Source organism: Leptodactylus fuscus, chromosome 3 (assembly GCF_031893055.1).
Source record: "Leptodactylus fuscus isolate aLepFus1 chromosome 3, aLepFus1.hap2, whole genome shotgun sequence".
NCBI lineage: Eukaryota > Metazoa > Chordata > Amphibia > Anura > Leptodactylidae > Leptodactylus > Leptodactylus fuscus.
Genome location: NC_134267.1, coordinates 240042265 through 240064844, shown reverse-complemented (window position 1 = coordinate 240064844; position 22580 = coordinate 240042265). Strand labels below are relative to the sequence as shown.

General features: G+C 40.9%; 2 protein-coding genes across 2 annotated transcripts in view; one reads left to right on the top strand and one right to left on the bottom strand.

Annotated features, from left to right (window-relative positions):
- LOC142196967 (vomeronasal type-2 receptor 26-like) overlaps window positions 1–280 on the bottom strand; it is a 34451-nt gene extending 34171 nt beyond the window's left edge. The window contains exon 1 of the mRNA XM_075266938.1: window positions 274–280. Within this exon, the coding sequence (XP_075123039.1) occupies window positions 274–280 (7 nt within the window). The remainder of the gene's footprint in view (window positions 1–273) is intronic.
- An 11122-nt stretch (window positions 281–11402) lies between these two features.
- Window positions 11403–22275, top strand: LOC142196966 (vomeronasal type-2 receptor 26-like). Its single transcript, XM_075266937.1, has 6 exons — window positions 11403–11662; window positions 13313–13526; window positions 14636–15439; window positions 18013–18234; window positions 19657–19780; window positions 21374–22275. The coding sequence occupies exons 1-6, from the start codon at window positions 11403–11405 to the stop codon at window positions 22273–22275; spliced, it is 2526 nt and encodes an 841-aa protein (XP_075123038.1).
- The last annotated feature ends 305 nt before the right edge of the window (window positions 22276–22580 follow it).

The following is a 22580-nucleotide window of genomic DNA, read 5'->3' as shown; positions in this document are numbered from 1 at the left end:
AGAGTACACGCCGACCCAGTGAGGGTGCTGAAGATTCATTTGGTGGTTCAGACCAAAGATTTGTTTTGGTTAAAATGAGTTTGGTACCATGTGATTAACCTCCATAGTCAAGTCATTTACCCTCCATGGTCATGTGATTTACACTCCATGGTCAAGTCATTTGCACTCCATGGTTATGTGATTTACGCTCCATGGTCATGTGATTTACACTCCATAGTCATGTCATTTACACTCCATGGTCATGTGATTAACCTCCATGGTTATGTGATTTACCCTCCATGGTCAAGTCATTTACACTCCATGGTCATGTGATTAACCTCCATAGTCAAGTCATTTACCCTCCATGGTCATGTGATTTACGCTCCATGGTCATGCGAACAATAAAATTAGAACATAACCTGCACAGTGAATGTCGTAAAAAGCAAGTAGAAAACCGCAAGAATTAATGATTTTTTTTTGCTGTCTTGTCTCACAAAATGTTTGATAAAAAGTGATCAGAAATTATAGATGTGCCCCAAAATGGTACTAAAGAAAAGCAGAGCTGGTTCCACAAAGAACAAGTACTCATCTAGCTCTTTCAACGTAAAAATAAAAATGTTTTGCCTTTCTGAAAATGGCGATGCAAGAATAACTGATTTTTTTTTTTCACTAAATGGAATTTTATTCGGCAAATTTTTTTTACATCTCACCCTTAGGCTAAGGCCCCACATTGTGGAAACACAGCTTTTTTTTTTTTTAAATTCAAAAAGTTTTATTTAATTTTTACATAACAAAATAACAAGCATAAAATACGTCCAAACAGAAGCAACAAAACTGATTTTCAATCACCAAAAAATGGCAGAAATATAAATGAACACTCCAGAGTTCATGCAAGTCCAATTTGAGATCAATAAATCTAAGAATTTAGAATTCAGAGAGAAGAGAGGAGCAAGGTAGAAAATTAAAGAAAAAGGAAATGAGGAAAAGTCACCGAGACTCTGCTGCTCATTTCCTGTTGATCTAAGGGGACCCAATTTTCATGAAGCTATCATGTGACCTTCTGGTCCAGCTCAGTAGTTCCTCCGGGTGGCCGCCATAGACGCCAGGTCCAGGTGTCTACAAGCTTTAAGCAGTAGAAAACTGGCTCTAATGTCTCTGATCGGTCCCAGGACCGAGCGGAAGCATTAACCCCTCCGGCGCCATGGTTTAACCCCTCCAGCGCCATTTTCCTGGCGGCACATGCGCCGCCATTTTGCCGGTGATCACCTGGAGCACAATGCAATCAGCGGGAAAGGGTTAAAAAACAACTGGCTGTGGCAAGAAGGAAATGTATAAGCTATGTCAATACCCCCCTCCCCCGCATGCCCACCCACATGTCATAAGAGATAGTGGGAAAATAGCATGAGATTTGGGGTACCCATAGCTACATATTCACTTCTGGAAACTAATGCTAACTACAAACCTTGATAAATTCTTTGAGGAGGGAAGTTTTCAAAATGGCGTCACTTTCTGGCAGATTCCACTTTATTGACACCTCAAGGACTTTGCAAACACAGTATCCAAAAACTAAGCCATCTAAATCTGTGCCCTGAAAGCCAAGCACATCTTCTCTTTTGTGCACAAACAGCAGTTTTTGCCCACATATATGACATGGTTATACTCAAGATACCCCATTTAACTATCAAGTGGATGCATCTGCAGTTTGGGCACGCAGCAAGGTGCAGAGAAGAAGCAACGCTATTTGGTTTTTGGACGTCATGACACTTTTGCAGAGTCCCAGAAATGCCAGTAAAGTGGAATCCTCTGAACCATGGCTGCATTTTGGAAACTAAACCCCGCGGTGTCACATTAATGTATTTTCCAGAAATGCACCATCAGATACTCAGAGTGAAAATGACAATTTTTCTAGGATTTTGTAATTTCATTGCACAATCTGTTGTACCAAGGATAACCCACTTATCAGTTTTTGGGGTGTGTGTCTCTGTCACGAGCTGGGTGCAACGTATCGCTCACTGCAATGGCGAATCTCTGAAAATGTTGCAATTTTAATTTTATACTGCACATTTATTCCTGGAAATTAAATTAATTCAGTGCACCGAGTGGTAACAATCCTCAGTATGGAGATTACCTATCTGCTATTACTTCCCTGCTTGATATTGTCATTTGGACCTCTCCTTGTAAATGTCTATGTTGGGAACGTTGTATGCCACCAGCAATTATAGGCAGGACAATACATATTTATCGCGGCCCACTGGGTCAATGTTTTTAGTGTAAGCCTCCACAGTCTAGAAAAGCAGCAAGACCAGGCGCTTTCTAGTACTAACACCGCCTTGTGGGTGCAGGTCCAGTTTCAACACCAGACAGGAACCATCTGCCTCCTCCAGCACTGTAATGTGAAGCACATTGTAACGTCTCTGCCTGTTTGGGTCACTGCGCCACCCTCTGCTCGCATGCTGTGATGCAGGAGGCATGTGCAGTTTAATTCCTTGCCTAGGGGCCATTCACAGGGCATAGCGCGCCGCTCATTTAGACATGTATACACGTGTCAGCGCGGCGCTTCAAAACAGAGCCCATTGATTTCAATAGGTGCCGGCATACACGCGCTACACATTGAAATCAATCGGACGCTTTTTTACCTATTGATTTCAATGGGTAGCACACGTATGTCGGCACCCATTGAAATCAATGGGCTCTGTTTTGAAGTACCGCGCTCGACATGTCTATACGTGTGTAAATGAGCGGCACGCTACGCCATGTGAACGGCCCCTTAGAGTTTTTGGTTGCACTGTGTTGACATGGCTCTAGTTCTGTAATTGAATTTCCACCACACCCGTCTTCTGTCCTTGTTTGCCTCTGTTCTTAAAGTGGTTAATTCTAGTCTTGCTGTGTGATTGACAGCCTGCCTTCCTATCAACTCCAGGGCAGGTTCTTGCTCCCTATTTATTCTTGGCTCACATTCACATTGGTGCTTGCTATTGCTTTGTGTGTACTGGCTTTTCTCTTGCTGTTTATTCTTGTATTCTGATTCTTGACCTCTGGCTTTCCCTATTGACTACTCTTTTGGATATCGATTTTGACACTGTATTGCTCAACTGTTACTGACCCCTGGCTGGCTGACCTTCCTTGTTATTGTTTGTCTTGTCCGCGTTTTGCGTGTCATGTATTTAGGAAGGGTTTTGTCGTCCAGTTGTCGCCTATTACCTAGGATAGGACCAGCAAGAGGGAAGGGGCAGTGGGGGGTTTCAGACCAGGGCTCACTGTCACTTGTGCCCCTTCCTCCAGGGTTCATCAGCAGCTACTGGGGATCTGCTGTCTGGCACTTCCCTAACACACATTGACATATTGTTAGATCGTCAGTATTTATTTATTTTGCTTGTTTATATAGCGCCATCATATAGTACAGTGTTTTACACACATAGTCAATCACTTTCTCATTGAGGGCTCACAATCTACATTCCTTATCAATATGTCTTTGGAGTGTGGGATGAAACCAGAGTACTTGAAGGAAACCCAGTCAGGCACAGGAAGAACATACAAACTCCTTGTAGATGTAATTTTTGGTCAGATTCGAATTTAGGTCTCCAATTGCAGTGCTAACCCCTGAGCCACCGTCAGTATAGTTTGAGCAGCAGTAAAGATAACTGTGAGAAGAACAACTTCTGCCTCCTGATTACTTTTGGAAGATAGTCCAGTTTTTTCATCTGACAGGTTAGGCATGCTGAAAACGTGCCAGAAATTTTTCTTGAAATTCTATAAATTGTTACTACTTGGTGTCACATCTGCACCCATAAAGTGCTAATTTTTCATGGCTTTTTCTATGCACAATTTTTTATTACTTTTCAACTGGCACCGATGGTGTGCCACAATTTTTTAGAAATTTACTAAATTTTAACTCTGCCCAGCAATGATGTTGATGTGGCATTTTTTTTTGAAAAGCTGCCTCCTTTTTAGGAGCTCTGATAGTGTTATACTCTATGTTTGTTGCATTCTATGTTTGTGATACTTCTTGTTTGTTACATTCTATGTTTGTTACACTCTGTTATACTCTATGTTTGTTACACTCTATGTTTGTTACATTCTATGTTTGTTATACTTCTTGTTTGTTACATTCTATGTTTGTTACATTCTATGTTTGTTATACTTCTTGCTTGTTACATTCTATGTTTGTTACATTCTATGTTTGTTACACTCTATGTTTGTTATACTCTATGTTTGTTACACTCTATGTTTGTTACACTCTATGTTTGTTATACTCTATTTTTGTTACATTCTACTGTATGTTTGTTATACTTCTTGTTTGTTACACTCTATGTTTGTTACACTCTATGTTTGTTACATTCTATGTTTGTTACACTCTATGTTTGTTACATTCTATGTTTGTTATACTTCTTGTTTGTTACATTCTATGTTTGTTACATTCTATGTTTGTTACACTCTATGTTTGTTACATTCTATGTTTGTTATACTTCTTGTTTGTTACATTCTATGTTTGTTACACTCTATGTTTGTTATACTTTGTTACTCTATGCTTGTTATACTCTATGTTTGTTACACTCTATGTTTGTTATACTCTATATATGTTTGTTATACTTCTTATTTGTTACATTCTATATTTGTTACACTCTATGTTTGTTACACTCTATGTTTGTTACATTCTATGTTTTTTACATTCTATGTTTGTTACACTCTATGTTTGTTATACTCTATGTTTGTTACATTCTATGTTTGTTACATTCTATGTTTTTTACATTCTATGTTTGTTACACTCTATGTTTGTTATATTCTGTTTATTATACTCTATGTTTGTTACATTCTATGTTTGTTACATTCTATGTTTGTTACACTCTATGTTTGTTACACTCTATGTTTTTTACATTCTATGTTTGTTATTCTCTATGTTTGTTACATTTTATGTTAGTTATACTCTATGTTTAAAGCTATGGTTAATACTAAACTTGTTCTGCTTAAAATATTGGTCCTGAACCCCCCATTTCAGAACAAAATAAATCTTGAGAGGATCTCCCATCTCTACTGATAAAATCTTAACCTTGCCTTAGTGATCTAGGAATTGGATACCTAGGCTCCTAGGAGCCCTGACAGTGTTATGTACTACCGTATATAGTACTAGGGTTGAGGCTGTTTCTTACTAGTGCTGTTGTTCTCCATTTACTATGTATTATAGAGCTGTGGGAGTCGGGGTACTCAGAAATGTTGCGCTCCCTGTTATATTATAGAACACCTGGGAAAGATTTGTAGCAACTCCCTCTCCATAGCTCTAAGCTTTCATTGATACTGAGCTGTCCACATGATGTCCATATGATGTAAAGCAGCCAATCTCGGCTTATGGTGGTCGGCGTTTGCTGGGCCAGAATAAGCAGAAGAAGACAGATGTTAATGGGGATAAGATTATTTTTTGTTTCACCTTTGTTTAATTGATAACTCTTTTGTGTGTTTTGTATTCAGACTTTCAGCTTTAATTCAGTGGAAATTTCTCGTATGGGTTTTTTCTGTTTTCGCAGCTGAAGGATAACTTGTTTCCCTGCCTGGAGAGATCCTTGACCGCATGTTTTCTTAACAGCAGAATCTATCAAATGCAAACACTGTAAGCACCGCACCTCAGATCAACTCCAGGCATTGTATCTGCTTAATGGAGAACGACAGGATGAAGGAATTGCCCAAACCTGCCCATGAAACAGCCAAAGAATCAATTATCCAATTACTTATGGCCCCCTAAGGGTGCATTCACATGGAGGAAAATGGCGCTGAATTTGGTGTGGAATCTGCCTCAAAATCAGCGCTGAAAAAAAAAAGCCTTCTATTGACTTCAATGGGTTCCTTTTTCTGCTATCAGAGGCAGATTCCACACCAAATTCAGCACCATTTTCCTCTGTGAGAATGCACCCTTAAAAACAAGGTGGCACATGTTAAGGAGCTGAAACTCCTAAACCCTTCATCCAATTTTAATATGGATACCCTCAAATGGAAGCTGAAAGTCTGGGGTTTATGTCAATGCCCATTATATAACTATATCTTGAATAAGTTTCAGTAAACATTTAAAAAAACTACATTTCTGCCAGTATCCAAATGTATATGGACCTAACTGTATATTAATGCAAACAAATGCTAGAAAGTGTAGAGAAATGTCTCCCGAGCCATCTCCTCATTGATGTGTTGGGTTTTGTGGCTTTGAAGGCCGAGACCACGGTGATTGTTTTGACCAAGATTGAAGAGACAGCAACTGTGAAAATGTTCCCAAAAGCCACTTGTCGGAGGAGACAGGACATTCTGGTTGGACGCCCAATAAATAGGAAAGGACAGAGAAAGGATAAAATGAGTGAGAGAAGAAGTATAAAGCTGAGGTTCTGGTTATTGGCCTTCACAATGGCGGTGTCCTTGTATTTGATGAATATCCCCAATATAACAGCAGTCAGAAGACAGAAGACCACGGCAATAACAACCAGAGATAATCCCAGGGAATCCTCATAAGATAGGAAGTCGATTGTTCTTGGGATACAGGTGTCTCTTCTCTCATTCGACCATTGATCCTCAGAACACTTCAGACAACTTTCCATATCTGTGAAGATGGAAATGTATAAGACATATTAGTGATTCCTTGTAGAATAATACTCTGTTCTATAGGCAACTTTATATCATGGATTTCCTTATTTCTTCTTTTCTAAAATCTGTAACCAGTTTCTCTTATCATCTAACTGTATATGATTTATCCTTTTTTATTTTTTCTGTACTTCTTAGACCCCAAGGGTCTTGAACCCCGTGGAATGGTCTGGTTATTAATACAATACTTTACAATGCATTAGGCTCCTGCCCTGGGTCTCGTTCCTTGGGGCGGCAATCTTGCATGCATTAGTGCTGTGTATTAGAGATGAGCGAACACCGTTCGATTGAATACATATTCGATTGAATATCAGGCCGTTCCAGGTCTTCGATTCCAATCAAATACCACGAGGCAAATGCAGTAAAAATTCGTATCCCCTCCCACCTTCCCTGGTGCTGTTTTTGCACCAATAACTGCGCAAGGGAGGTGGGACAGGAACCACGACAACGGAGGCATCGAAAAAAATTGGAAAAAGGAACTGGCGGCCGAAATCAGGTGACCTCCAATTTAGACGAATGGTGGATTTAACATTCGATTAATTTGAGACTGTGAACTATGTGACTGTGAGACAGGGACAGATGTACAGGCAGGGTTAGCTAGGGATCACCTTTATTTAGGGCGGATGTCACTCACCCAGCTCTTTGGGGCTCTATCTGGTCGGGATCCCTGTCAGCTTGCAATGTGCACCAGCTGACTTTTTCCCATAGGAATGCATTGACCAGCGTTGATTGGCTAGTGTGCAGCATTCGGCCAATCATTGCTGGTTCTGCCGGAGGAGGCGGAGTCTAAGATCCCGATCCCGATCTCAGATGTAGCAGTGATGACACAGCTCTACTACATGGAGAAGCAGCAGAGCTCAGCACACACACCAGAGATGCAGCAGAGCTGAGTGTGCAGCAGGGTTCAGCGCACACTCAGCACTGCTACATTAGATGCAGCAAAAATTTCCCTTGAAATTTTCATTAAAAATAGGAAATTTCATTATAAACTTTAGGCCATTAGCATCCTGCAAAAATAAAAAGTGTGTAAAACACTTAAGCCAAGACATAGTAGACATGTAGAAAATGAAAAGTATTTATTATATGGTGAAGCTATACGTCTTAAATGATTAGAAATGAAGATTTTGAGCATTTTTCTAATTTTCAAAATGTCTATGAATAAAAAAAAAAAATAATATTAATAAACTAATAGAGCCATCAGGTCTCAGCGTCCATTTCTACCTGGGGAGAAGGTTGGAGTAAAGACATCCTTGTCCAAGAAACTATTTTAACCAATCCCTTTATAAACTTCTTCCATCATGAAGAGAACGCAGATAAACAGAACAATTAGATATTTTTATAGGTGTTTCTCTCTTGAACATCATAAATATCATCTGCAGATTTTATCACCATGAGATGTCCCCAAATAATACCCTGCTTGTGTGAGGCGAAGATAAAAAGGACGGAGCTCAAGATCAGAGCTCGACCTCCAGAGGTTCTTACAGTGGCTGCACCTTCAGTGTAACAAGTAAGTGACAAGAGCCAGACACAAGCTTCATGTACTAACAAGCAGGGAGGGAAGGAATGATGTGATGTGTCCTCAGCCCTGTGACATCTCCATACAATTCACTGAGCTGTGTATGTACAGTATATGTGTGTGTAGTGTGAGGTTGTGTATGTAAAGTATATATGTGTGTAGTGTGAGGTTGTGTATGTACAGTATATATGTGTGTAGTGTGAGGTTGTGTATATACAGTATATACATGTGTAGTGTGAGGTTGTGTATATACAGTATATACATGTGTAGTGTGAGGTTGTGTATATACAGTATATACATGTGTAGTGTGAGGTTGTGTATATACAGTATATACATGTGTAGTGTGAGGTTGTGTATATACAGTATATATGTGTGTAGTGTGAGGTTGTGTATATACAGTATATATGTGTGTAGTATGAGGTTGTGTATATACAGTATATACATGTGTAGTGTGAGGTTGTGTATATACAGTATATATGTGTGTAGTATGAGGTTGTGTATGTACAGAATATACATGTGTAGTGTGAGGTTGTGTATATACAGTATATATGTGTGTAGTGTGAGGTTGTGTATATACAGTATATATGTGTGTAGTGTGAGGTTGTGTATGTACAGTATATATGTGTGTAGTGTGAGGTTGTGTATGTACAGTATATACATGTGTAGTATGAGGTTGTGTATGTACAGTATATACATGTGTAGTGTGAGGTTGTGTATATACAGTATATATGTGTGTAGTGTGAGGTTGTGTATATACAGTATATATGTGTGTAGTGTGAGGTTGTGTATATACAGTATATATGTGTGTAGTGTGAGGTTGTGTATGTACAGTATATATGTGTGTAGTGTGAGGTTGTGTATATACAGTATATACATGTGTAGTGTGAGGTTGTGTATATACAGTATATACATGTGTAGTGTGAGGTTGTGTATATACAGTATATACATGTGTAGTGTGAGGTTGTGTATATACAGTATATACATGTGTAGTGTGAGGTTGTGTATGTACAGTATATATATGTGTAGTGTGAGGTTGTGTATATACAGTATATATGTGCGTAGTGTGAGGTTGTGTATATACAGTATATATGTGTGTAGTGTAAGGTTGTGTATATACAGTATATATGTGTATGTACTATATGTGTACTATGTATACTGTATTTCTGTGTACTGAGTGTCTGTGTGTGTGAGTGCAATGTATATGTGTACTGTGTGTGTACTGTGTGTGTGCCTTGTGTATTATGTGCGTGTATTGTGCATGTGTTAATGTGCCTCTTTTTTCTGCATGACACTCAGTTTATGTGTGTATTAGTATATGTATATTATTATTTCTCGTATAGTGCCACATATCTCACAGTGAGTTACACAGATTGTCAGTCTGTCCCATACAGGGTTCACAATCTAAATTCTCTATTCCTTAATTCACACACAAGCACAGGGAGAACATATAAACTTGTGCAGATATTGCCATGCAGATGATATAATGTGATCTTACATAATTGAAAATGTAATATTTCTTATTTTCTACATTTTATTTAACTTAAAATTTTTATTTACATTTTTTACAGCCTCCCCCAATGGACTTGAACTCTTTTGATTACCCATTCTGTATACTATAATACTAATGTATTGCAGTTTATGGTAAAATCCATTGTCTTCTATTACAGGCTGCTTATGGCTTCTCTTACTAGGGGGCAGGAATCTCAGGCTTTAGAGTCCTCCATAGGCTCCTCGCTGTTATGACACCTTCAGATCTTGCTCCTGGCATCAGTAATCCTAGATAACACGTTGTCACCCACATATTACCGTTCTTAGATGTCTTTGTTGCAATTGACCAAGGCATGTCAAGAGACGTAAATTGTGGAGGCTCAACAGCAATGTTTAAAGTTCCTACATGTATCATACATGTCAAACTGTAGTCCAAGGATGACTCTTTGATTTGTCTGGGAGAATGTTGTGGGCATGCTCAGTGACTGATACAGAGGTCATTGTGCAGGGTGGGAGTAGGTGAGATTTGACTATAACCTTTTGTGAACCATGACTTCCTGTGTCATGGATATAAGTGTTAGCTGTCATTATATTCCTATCTGTGTTGTTAACCACTTGATGGGTGAAGTGGCTGCCTATTCATTATAGAATAAAATATAAAGTTATCCCCCTCCCCCACAAGGCTCTCCATAATGCCGCACCTCCCTACATCTCCTCCCTCATCTCTGTCTACCGCCCAACCCGTGTTCTCCGCTCACTCAATGACCTAACACTTACATCCTCTATTATCAGAACCTCCCACACTCGTATACAAGACTTCTCCCGAGCTGCACCACTTCTCTGGAATGCTCTACCCCGGACAATCAGATTAACTCCCAATTTCGACAGTTTCAAACGCAAACTAAAGACACATCTTATCAGACAGGCCTATCACAATGTAAAGCCTGTACCTTCATTAGAATCCCCCAAATTTAACCCTCCTCTGTCCCCGCTCCCACATTACCCCACATGATATGAGGCCATCTTAGGCTAACTCTATATGTCCAAGCTCCATCCACATGTTACAGGACACGACTGGTGACGGCTCATAAAGTTTTATGTTTGTGTAATGACAGTCACCTCTATTACAGAAGTGTCTGACCTCTGTATAAGCAATGCCGCCCCTGCTACCTCTTGTGTCACCCCCTCTACCTCATAGATTGTAAGCTCTTGTGAGCAGGGCCCTCAGTCCCATTGTGTGAAATGACTTTCTTTGTAATGTATCTTTCTGTCTGTACTTGAACCCTACAAATTGTACAGCGCTGCGGAATATGTTGGCGCTATAGAAATAAAATGTATTATTATTATTATTATTATTATTATTATTATTATTATTATTATTATTATCTATCTACAGAACACGGCTCATCCTTGTCTCACTGGTCACCACACGACACCAAAATTTGTAAATTAGCGAGTTGGCTGCCTATGTGTATGGCACATCAATGAAGTAAAATGAAGCTCCTTCATGCAAGATGTATATCAGACCCCCGGCTATAATGTAATGTTTATTGTGTTCCCATATTGGGCTCCTTATGGGCCTCCTGAGGCTTCTGATACCCTCTGCACCCCCTCAGGTTATTCTTCTGTGACTCTCCCCATTTACTTCTATTCAAGCCAAGGAATCAGCCAAGGTGGGCCCGGCATCTACTGATTCACACTTTTCTTACCTTATAGACAATGTCGCTACTTAAGACCTATTTTGAGACTAGATATTACATTAGACTAAATTAGATTTCTTAGCATCATTTATAAAAAAGAGAAGATGAATGAACAAGACTTTACTTATGTGTTACCCAAGGTCACGATGCTGCATGCTGTATACATAATATATCTAATCCCCACTGTCATTGATGGACAAGGTCTTATAGACACCGGATGCAAAATAGATTTGGCCGGAGAAGTAGAGAATGTTGCGAAGTCTGCAGACCTGATCATTGGAGGAATCTTAAAAATTTCTAATGAGCTTAGTCTCCACAGTAACCAAAAATTTACCCGTTACTATTACATGAACACATGTATCTTGTAAGTAAAAAAAAATCTTAATTCTCTCAGTTATAGCGATATAAATATATAATACTGACATTGTAAGGTTTCTTTAGGATTTGAATATGTATGAAATACTTTGTTTAGGGTTGAGCGATCAGGATTGGAAAAGATCGGATCCCAATCGGCGATCGAGTAAATTGGCTGGTGAATTCCAATTCCAATCGCTCAACTTACCTGCACAGATCCACTGCCGCTGCCGCTCCCTGTTCTTTTTGCTCCTCTTCTCTCTCATTCACATGTCTTCAGAGCACCGTGTGCGCCCCCGCCTCCATAGGCTAGTGTTAGAGATGCTGGGAGAAGGTGGGGCTTGTGGCTTAGGAGAGTGTGGGTGGACACTCACATCTCCATGCCCTGTACCCGCCCACATTCTCCTAAGCCACAACAAGCCCCGCCTACTGTCAGCATCTCTGAACACTAGCCTAGGGAGGTGGGGGCACGCACGGCGCTCTGAAGGCATGTGATGTAAAGAGAAGAGGAACGAGAAGAACAGGCAGCAGCAGTGGATCTGTGCAGATAAGCAGACACCAGGGGGGACTAAGTAGCCGGCAGATTTTTTTTTAATCACTACACAGCGTGGAGTCCAAAATTGAAAGCCTTCAATTTTTGGACTCCATGCTGTGTAGTGAATAGGATCGTTTTTAAAATCCGATTCTGATTATTAAAAAAATATATAATAAATAATAAAAATAATTTTGGACAGTCTGTATCACATAGAAATTTTGAGAAAGTGTTAGTGTTTGTGAAGCAAGTAAATGTTAGCAATTATTAGTTCAAATAAATGAAAAGTATTTTACTGCTGATTTTCTTTTGTACTCAATGTCTGGTGCATCCCATATTCGTGTCCAGTAGGTTTGAGCAATGGGGATCGGAAAATATCGGATCCCGATCGGCGATCGAGTAAATTTCACGATCGCGATTGGGTTCCGATCCCGCCTAAAAAAGATCGGGGACGGAATTCCGATCCCGATCACTCAACTTACCTGCACAGAATCTCTGCCGCTCCTCATTGTTCTCGCTCCTCTTCTCTCTAATTCACAGGCCTACAGAGCGTTGTGCGTGCCCCCGCCTCCCAGGCTAGTGGTACAGATGCTGGGAGAAGGCGGGGCTTGTGGCTTAGGAGAGTGTGGGCAGGTACTGGGAGGGGAGAGGTGAGTGATGCACTCACGTTTCCCCGCCCTGTACCCACCCACACTCTCCTAAGCCACAACAAACCTCACCTTCATTCCTCATCACTGGACAACTTCCCACCACCAACTTCAACTTCCCACCAGCCATTGCTCCTACTCCACCTCCCTCGTTTCATGAGTATAACCATTTTTATTTTTTTAACTCCAAGCATTTCACTGAACTTATTTGTATTTGGCCATCAATTTGAAAAAAATCAGATTTCTACAATTGTGTACTTTTTTTTTATAACTTTTTTTCTTTTTACCAGGGAATAAAGTGACCTCATTTTAGAAACCAGAAACTAGACTTTGTAAGGAAGACATCTAAGGAGGGTGATAGGACATTTTCATCCCCCAGGCTTTTCGCTGAACTTACCTAAATTTGGCCAACAATTTGAAAAAAATGATAATTTCTACAGTTCTGTCTACTTTTTTGTCATTTTTTTTTCCATTTATTCAGAAAAGAAACTACCTCATCTTGTTACACAAGTTCTCCTGAACACATCAATGCCCTATTTGTCATCAAGAACCACTGTTTGGGCACAGAAGAGGACTCAGAAGAGAAGCAGCATTTTTTGTCCTTTGGAGCTCTGATTTTACACGAATGGTTTATAGTTGTCACCAGTGGCATAACAATCATGGTTGCAGGGGGTGTACCAACCAAACCTGGAGTGGTATGGGGCTCGCAGTCAGCTGGAAAAGGCCAGGGCCCTGGATCACCATCATAGTGGTCGGGGAAAGCCTTGTTCCTCAACCGCTATACATCTTGGTAATAGAAAGTGCCATGCCTTGGGGAGGTGTATAAAAATTAAAATAAAAAACACTTATACCCACCTGTCCTGGGCATCCGCTTTGGGTCTCTTCATGCCGTTAACTGAAGTCACACCAGTGGCCACATGCGGTGCGCCAGAATATGGATATCACACCCCACGTGACCACTGGAGAGCAAGACCTCAGTTGTAAGACAGAAGAGGATGCCACAGACAGCAGGATGGAGTGAAGATGTCCCAGAGATAGGATCTCCACCATTTGTACCTTCATTTTCTTATTATTTGTCTTCTAATTTCACTTCTTCTTCTTCTTTTTCTTCTCCTTCTATCATTTATATATATATATATATATATATATATATATATATATATATATGTATATATCCCAGTTCTTCAGTTCTGGAGACATCTCCAGGTCTTCATATTCGCCATAGAAGAAATAAACAGAAGATCGGACCTCTTACCTAATATCACTCTGGGATACAACATCTATGACTCCTGTAGTATAGAACATAAAGCTGTACATAGTGTACTGAGTATACTGTCCGGAGGAGAAGAAGCCGTCCCCAACTACAGCTGTGATGAGAAGAACAATGTGGTGGCTTTTATTGGACACTTGATGTCCTCCTCCAGTCTGTCCATAGCTGAGATAGCCGGGATTTATAGATATCCACAGGTAATATATTTCTTCAGTTATTCTGCTTGTTCCGTAACATTAGACTGACAATTTAGGTAATATAGGATAAGTAAACCAAACAGATCTGGTGAATCCATTTGCTTATCAAACACAAAAGAAAATGGGCAGTAAAGCAACTATAGAAGATGTTTGTATTTGTGGCATATGGTTATTTTCTATAGAAATTTATGAATCCATTTAATGTGTCTGGTTTTGCGTAAGAACTAATTAATTTAATGGAAAGAAAAAGCATGGAGTGAAAGTCGCCTTATGATGATCAGTAGAGCTGGTCCATAGTTACAGGACATGATGGTCATTTCATGTATTTCCCTTCCAGATCAGCTATGGAGCTATGGATTCCATATTTAACAACAAGCTCCGCTTCCCTTCCTTTTACCGCACGGTTCCTGATGGGAGGGATCAGTATAAGGCCATTGTTCTCTTACTGAAGCATTTTGGATGGAGCTGGGTGGGGATTGTAGTAGCGGAAGATGAAGGAAGCCAACGAGCCGCCATGGAGCTGAATAGCGTAATAACTCAGAACGGGATGTGTGTCGCTTATCGATACGTTATCCATCACAGCCTCACATCAATTGATGTCATAGATGATGATTTATACACCGAGGTTCTCCATCGGTTCCTGAAGACCAATTGTGATGTTATTATATTTATTGGGACTTCCATGTTTCTAAGGAACCTTCAGACCAAACTGTTCACTGTTTGTAAGAGACGAAACGTATTTATATTACCGGCTTTATTTACTTGGTGGAATATTCGAAACGCGCGTGAATTGGCCGGATCTCTACAGATTCCTCTACCAAGAAGAAATATTCCAGGGCTGAAGGATTATTTGCTCAGTGTTGGTCCTTACAAACATCGAAACGCTACAATCATTTCTACCATATGGGACATATATCTAAAATGTTGTGAAAATCCTTCTCGGCTTTCCAAGTGCAGATTCTGTAATGATAGCAATCTCTTCAGTAATGTGTCTCCTTATGTGTATGACGTCAGTAATTTCCGCTATACCTTTAGTGTATACTCTGCCGTCTACGCTGTGGCGAATGCATTACATGATTTATCATTAATAGAAGGAAATCTTAAGTCATTGTCTAAAAACAGATCCCAGATGTTATCAAAGGTAAGTACGTTCCACGGAAATTTTATGTAAATGTTTGTTGGGTAATTCGATACAAAAAATTGGATTGGACACATTGTTATACACCTTCTCAGCATCTGTTAGTAAACTCAATGCCCTGTAGTAGTCTATGTGGGTTCCCCCTTCCATTCCCTTAAAAAAGCCTGATTGTTCCATGTTGCTTAGGTCGGACAGGAGACAAAAGATTATTGTTTCAACAATTTAAAGCCCATAGGTTAAAGGAGGTCTGCCAACAGGAAAAGCAGTATAAAACTAACACCAATACCTTGTAGGGTGACTACACTTTCCAAAGATGTCTTCTTTATTCTACATTGCAGCTCTATTTTCATGAAAATCAGTGTTTTAATCTTATGTAAATTAGCCCAAAAGGGCATTTCTGGGGCTGCTCTAAGATAAGATAAGATATTCCTTTAATAGTCCCACCATGGGGAAATTCAGTGTGTTACAGCAGCATGTATTATACAGTAATATATTACAAGAAAGACACATACAAGGTCATAGCAGATAGAAAAGATACTAGGAGTAGCAACTAAAAAGAAGAGAAAGACGTCAGGATCATTTAGTTCTCTGTGCGGAGTGATCTCCGCTTAGCCTGATGTTGATTATACAGCCTGACCGCGGTTGGGAGGAAGGATCTCTGATAACGCTCATTCTCACACTTAGGGTGAAGCAGTCTCTGGCAGTGCTGTCACAGTCTCATACATGGGATGGGAGTTATTCTCCAGCATGGAGCTCACCATGAACAGTCTCCTTATGTCACCCACCACCTGTGTAACATCTCTGCCTGTTCAGGTTACTGTGCCACCCTCTGCTTGCATGCGGCGGTGCAGGAGGCGTGTGCAGTTTAGTTCCTTGCTTAGAGTTTTTTATTTCACTGTATGAACACGGCTCTAGTTCTGTATTGAATATGCATCTGTCTCTGTCCATGAAGTAGTTAAATTTAGTTCTTAATCCTGACCTTGGCATTTTCCTATTGACTATTCTTTTGGACTTCGACTTGGCACTACATTGCTTGACTGTTACCGAACCCTGGCTAGCTGACCTCCCTTTGTTGTTGTTTGTCTTGTCTGTGTTTTGTGTTTTATGTTTATAGGAAGGGATCATCTTCAAGTTGCCACCTATTACCTAGGATAAGACCAGCAAGAGGAAGGGACAGTGGGGGCTTCAGCTTATGGCTCACTGTCTCTTGTGCCCCTTTCTCCAGGGTTTCCAGCAGCTACTTTGTCATCAAAGCAATTTCCTAACAACATGTACTGGGTCCAGGGGGCTCCCCAGGACAGAGCTGGCCCTCCTGATCAGCCTGTCAAGTCTATTTGTGTCCCTGGCTATTATGCTACTTCCCCAGCAGGCCACTCCGAAGAAGATGGCTGATGCTACCACAGAGTTGAAAAAGACCCTTGGACTCCGAAGGCCCTCAGCTTCCTGAGCAGGTAGTTTGCTGTGACCCTTTCTGTGCAGCTGTTAGGATTGGGTCCCGCAGGTTCTCTCTCAGCGCACAGTGCCACCTGCGGGTCAATCTAACTCTTGCCCTCAGCCTTGGGTAGTGAGTAAGTCCAGCCTTCGGCCTACTGAGCATGCTCAGACATTTTGGAGCCGCTCAGAGGCTAAGTCCTCTTTTGCCCATAATTAGCATGATCGGTGACATCATGGCCACTGCCCTGTTGGGCGGGGACTGTTGCAGGACTGCTGCAGGAGCATGTTTTGTTGCTGACCTGGGGTGAAAGTTAACCCTTGGCAGCCTTGCTGTTTCAGCTGTACTGTGCACCTGTCCATTGAGGTTAACTGACAGGGTGTTGTTGCAGCTTGTTCACATTGTGTACCGCACCACATGACTGCCAGTGCAGTTTAACTGGTAGCACACTGTTCAGACCTTACAGCCGCCCATCTGGGCCTGTGGACCTTGCTGCAGTGCCTTGCAGACTAGTGGGTCTGTCATTTAAAAATATTATTATATACACAGAACGGTAACAGCAGCACATCCAGGTGATCGGCCCAGTCCAGCTTATTATTGAGGAGTGCACCCAGATACTTATAGGTCATGTCTATCTCAATGCCGATCATGAAGTTGTCCCTAACAAGCCTACCCTGTCAGAGACCAGGTGATCACTAGTGACTAAGCCCTGAGACATCTACAGGGTGACTGCCCCAAACAAACTAATAGTTAGAGATTGCAGAACCTCTCAAGATTCATTTCTGTTGAACTGGTCTCAGCAGTGACCAAAGGAACATGACATCACTGGAGAGCGCCAGATGCCACACGGAGACCCAAAAGGGGTAACAAAAGGAGGGTATGAATGAATTTTTTTTATGTTTGTCTTTTTATCTTCCTTTGGCCTCCCTCTATTTTACCCAGGTGTCTGAAGATACCCTTCAGAACCCTTTTTGTTCATTTGAAGCAAATCGCCATTTGTTCAATTTCATTAAAAAAAAAAAAAAACAATTTGGAATATTCTGATCAAACCCATTACAAGCCAATTCCCCAATCTCTACTTATAAGTAGTAGAAGATGAAACACCGGAATTTCTGTCCATAACACACATCACATTATTCCACAGATCAATCGCTACTTAATGAAGGTAAATGTCACGACTCCGGGCGGTGAGAGGGTTTACTTTACTGATGAAAGAAACGTGCCCGGAAGATTTGATGTGGTGAATTATTTTATTTCCAACACAAAGCAAGAAATAAGACAAGTTGGATATTTTCATAATTTGGACGGCCAAGAACAGTTTATAATAAATGACGACGATATTCACTGGGATCCAAAATATAATAAGGTAGATTTTTTGTAACATTAGATTTTTTTATTTTTATTTTTTTTTAAGATTGCCATTATTGTTACCTTTATTATTATTATTATTATTATTATTATTATTAATTATTATTATTAGGGTTCAGCGATCGTGTTCAGAAAAAATCGGATTCTGATCGGCGATCGAGAAAAATTCACGATCGCGCTCGGAATCCCAAACACGATCTTTTTAGGTGGGATCGAGATCGGTACTATTTCCCACAATGCTTTGCTTAGCCTTCACACTGAGTATATAGTGTATATTCAGTGTGAAGGCTCCGCTGCGGATCCATAGGAATGAATAGAAGCAGCCGACACACAGCCTTAACCCCCTGCACGCCGGCTGCCTCCATTCATTCTAATGGGAGACTAAACTAACATCTCCAGTAGCTACTTACCTCCAGAGATGGCTGCTCCAGTGTTCTTCGCCTCGCTGCCGCAGCCTCCCAGGTTAGTGTTTAAAGAGCTAGGAAGGCGGGGCTTGTGGCTTAGGAGAGTGTGGGCGGGTGCAGGGCGGGGAGACGTGAATGGCCACAAGAAAATAGCCACGGGCATGCACAGTCGACTCTTCTCAAGGCCCAATGGTTTGAAGCCAGCGATGGAAGAAGACAGAGGGAGAGGCTTAAATAATTTCTTTGTTAATCACAATAATGCACTATGGTATTGTTTTACATACAGTCTGTTTGACCTTCAGCCACCCTTTGTATTGACCACATTTAACAGAAAATTTTGCATACCATCTGCATATTAATTCATTCAGTTACATACCAAATGTAGAAGCAACATTAAACAGGGAATTTTGCAATTTCACACACATGAATTTCTTGCATTTTCATAGTTGGCTGTACATTGTCCTCACCGAATCTTCTTACAGTTATATGCCACTGCAGTCCACATTTACCAGAACATTTTGGATACCAGCCACGGTAACATATTGCATTCAGTGTCAGTTGTGTAGGTTACTTTTAACAGAAAACTGTACACACAGTAATTTCCTCTCACAGTAAGTTCACACGGGTTTTTTGGAGGCCGCCTCAGGTTCCGATCCAAAACCAGGTAGCTGCTACTGAAAGCCAGTGCACTGCAACGGCATCCAGCCATGCGCTCTGCTCCGGATTAGGCCCAATGAATGGGTCTAGTCCGGAGGAGGGAGTGTCTTCAGGCTGAATCGCGAGGCTACCCCTCCTGAAGAATGAGCACCTTGCTTCTTTTTCCCAGGAGCCGGAAGAAACGGCCTGAGCGTCTCCCATTGATTTCAATGGGAACTGTCTTTTTGGTCTGGGTTTTGAGTCGATTACGGAAAAATACACGATAGATCAATCAAGTATTAACTGAATGTTTCATCCTCGTACATATTATCCTATTTACAGACGTGTCAGACATTTTATATATCTTCTTCTATCCCCAGACCCCCCAATCTGTCTGCTCTCCGCACTGTCTACCCGGATACAGGAAAGTCATCCATGAAGGACAACATAAATGCTGCTACTACTGTGTCCCATGTCCGGAGGGGGAAATCTCCAACCAGACCGGTAATATTTAACTACAGACTGTCAAACCTGCAGAAAATGAAGCTGAACAGATTTACACATTATCTTTCTGTCCCCAACTCAAACATATATTTGGTGTTCGCAAGTTCAACACTTGCCCTGTATATAAGAAACACAATCCTAGACCAGTAACATGTCCTGAATAAGTTCCTGCAATATTCTCCTTATGGAGTGACGATATCCCCTCAACCCTGTCTAAGACTCTCACCTCTGCCAGATCAGTCTTCTCTGCACCAAGCTGATGAGATGCAAATACATCGAAATGGCTGTCCTTAGCTGAGAAGACTGTATCTGGTATAATCCCAACATCATTGCAAACAAAGGCCTCTTAGAAGGTTGGCATGATGTTAAAGGGAGCGCCCTCTATAGGTGTGTTTGACTGAGACTCTGTCTTCCTAATTACATCATGGAAGATAGACTTGCACATTCTCAGTCAGCGCCCTCTATTGGTGTGCATACTTGAGGCACTGGCTTCCTAATTACATCATGGAAATCAGATTTGCATATTCTTCCCATGCAATATTCTAGTCATTGTCTACACAAATGAATAGACTGACTTTTCTCCAATCCACTGTAAACTCTATTACATGATTTTGATCCCTCTTTTTGTATTTGCTCTATGAATTACCCAGCAAGCCTTCTAATGCACGGTCAAAACTCATCTCATCCAAACGTTTGGGGGAGTTTATCAGTAATTACTAGTTATCCCCTAACCACAAGATATGACATAACTGATTGGTGGGGTCTTACTACCCATGGACCCCAAATGAATGGAAAAACTGGTTGGGCTCAGTGTTAGGACAGTGTGGCAGCTGAGGTCAAGGGGACGGGTCACAGTCCGCTCCTTGGTTGTTGCTCTTTGCCAGCTGTCACATTTCCCTACGTGATTAACTTTCCTTGCAGCAGCTGGGTGTAGTCGGCACTCTGACAGACTGGGATGTCGGCCAATGTGCGCTCGGCGTGGGCAGCTGGGCTGTTTGCTTGGGACTGCCCTTCCCCTTTTTAAGGAGGTAGGTTCCTCAGCCCGCTGCCCTAGTATCATTTTACAAATGCACTGCGTGTGCTCAGGTTAGCTAGCTTAGTTAGAAATTGGTTAGGCAGTATCGTAGATTGAGTTAGGAATTTATTACTGAAACTTTAGTTGCTAGCTACCTGTGGTGTGCCTCAGGCAGTCACAGAGTGCACACTATCTATTTATTTGCAGTCTAGCACAGGAGTGCTGTCTAGACTGGTTTCCTTTGAGTGGCTGCTCTGAGCTACACAGCCCTCTGTGATTATACAGAGCATACCCGGTTGTGTAGTGGGCTGGCAGTGACGCTAACTGCCAGACCTTATTCACACCAGGGTGTCCCTGTGGTTCAGAGCCTAGTTGGGCTCCACAGGGTTTTTATTTGTTTGTTTTTAATAAACCCCGCTGATTGCAACACTCAGTCATTGTGATTCTCTTTGTCTCTATAGGTCAAGAGAACAATCAGTTGACGTGTAACCTGCCTTCGTACTTGATATTCTTATGATAATTATGGTGTATTATATTATAAGAAGTCATTGATGTCTTATACATTTCCATCTTCACAGATATGGAAACTTGTCTGAAGTGTTCTGAGTATCAATGGTCGAATGAGAGAAGAGACACCTGTATCCCAAGAACAATCGACTTCCTATCTTATGAGGATTCCCTGGGATTATCTCTGGTTGTTATTGCCGTGGTCTTCTGTCTTCTGACTGCTGTTATATTGGGGATATTCATCAAATACAAGGACACCGCCATTGTAAAGGCCAATAACCAGAACCTCAGCTTTATACTTCTTCTCTCACTCATTTTATCCTTTCTCTGTCCTTTCCTATTTATTGGGCGTCCAACCAGAATGTCCTGTCTCCTCCGACAAGTGGCTTTCGGGAACATTTTCACAGTTGCTGTTTCTTCAATCTTAGTCAAAACAATCACCGTAGTCTCGGCCTTCAAAGCCACAAAACCCAACACATCAATGAGGAGATGGCTCGGGAGACATTTCTCTACATGTCTTCTAATCATCTTCTCATCCATTGAGGTTTTCATCTGTGTCATCTGGTTGTCTTTATCTCCACCATTCCCATATCAAGATACAGAGGTAGAAATAGGGAAGATAATCCTACAATGTGATGAGGGGTCTGTCATTGGTTTCTACATTTCGTTAGGTTATATGGGATTTCTGGCTGTCTTGAGCTTTGTTGTAGCATTTTTAGCCAGGAAACTTCCAGACACCTTCAATGAGGCTCAGTACATCACCTTCAGCATGCTGGTCTTCTGCAGTGTGTGGATTGCCTTCATTATGGCCTATCTCAGCACCAAGGGGAAATACATGGTGGCTGTGGTGGTCTTCACCATTGAGGTTTCTAGTGCGGGACTTCTAGTCTGTATCTTCTTTCCTAAATGTTACATCATCCTACTGAGACCAGAACTGAATGTAAAAGGAAACTTAATAACTAAAGCAATGTAAAATATAAAAATATAATATATGAAATAGAATAATATTAGAGTTTTGTCATTTTTTTAATATTTCTATCTTACTAAATCCCTATAGAGTACTTATTCTTTTATGTGGCCTCTACTTTATAATTAAAAGTATAATTTCCATCCAAGATCTTAGAAAGCAGAAACACAGAAGCAAAAATCCATCATCAGTGTAAGTGATAAAATGTAACTTTTATTCATTCGTCATAAAAATTCTTCACATTCACAAGAAATATTCACATGGATGTAGAGTATAACATGGCTACGCGTTTCAAAACTCCTGTTTGTTCC

Excerpts from the sequence above, each read along its gene's own strand:
- LOC142196966 (XM_075266937.1), top strand. The coding sequence starts at position 11,403 with ATGAATGAACAAGACTTTACTTATGTGTTACCCAAGGTCACGATGCTG. Across the intron at positions 15,440-18,012 it reads GATCCCAGATGTTATCAAAG|ATCAATCGCTACTTAATGAA; the intron begins GTAAGTACGTTC and ends ATTATTCCACAG. Across the intron at positions 19,781-21,373 it reads GGAAATCTCCAACCAGACCG|ATATGGAAACTTGTCTGAAG; the intron begins GTAATATTTAAC and ends CCATCTTCACAG.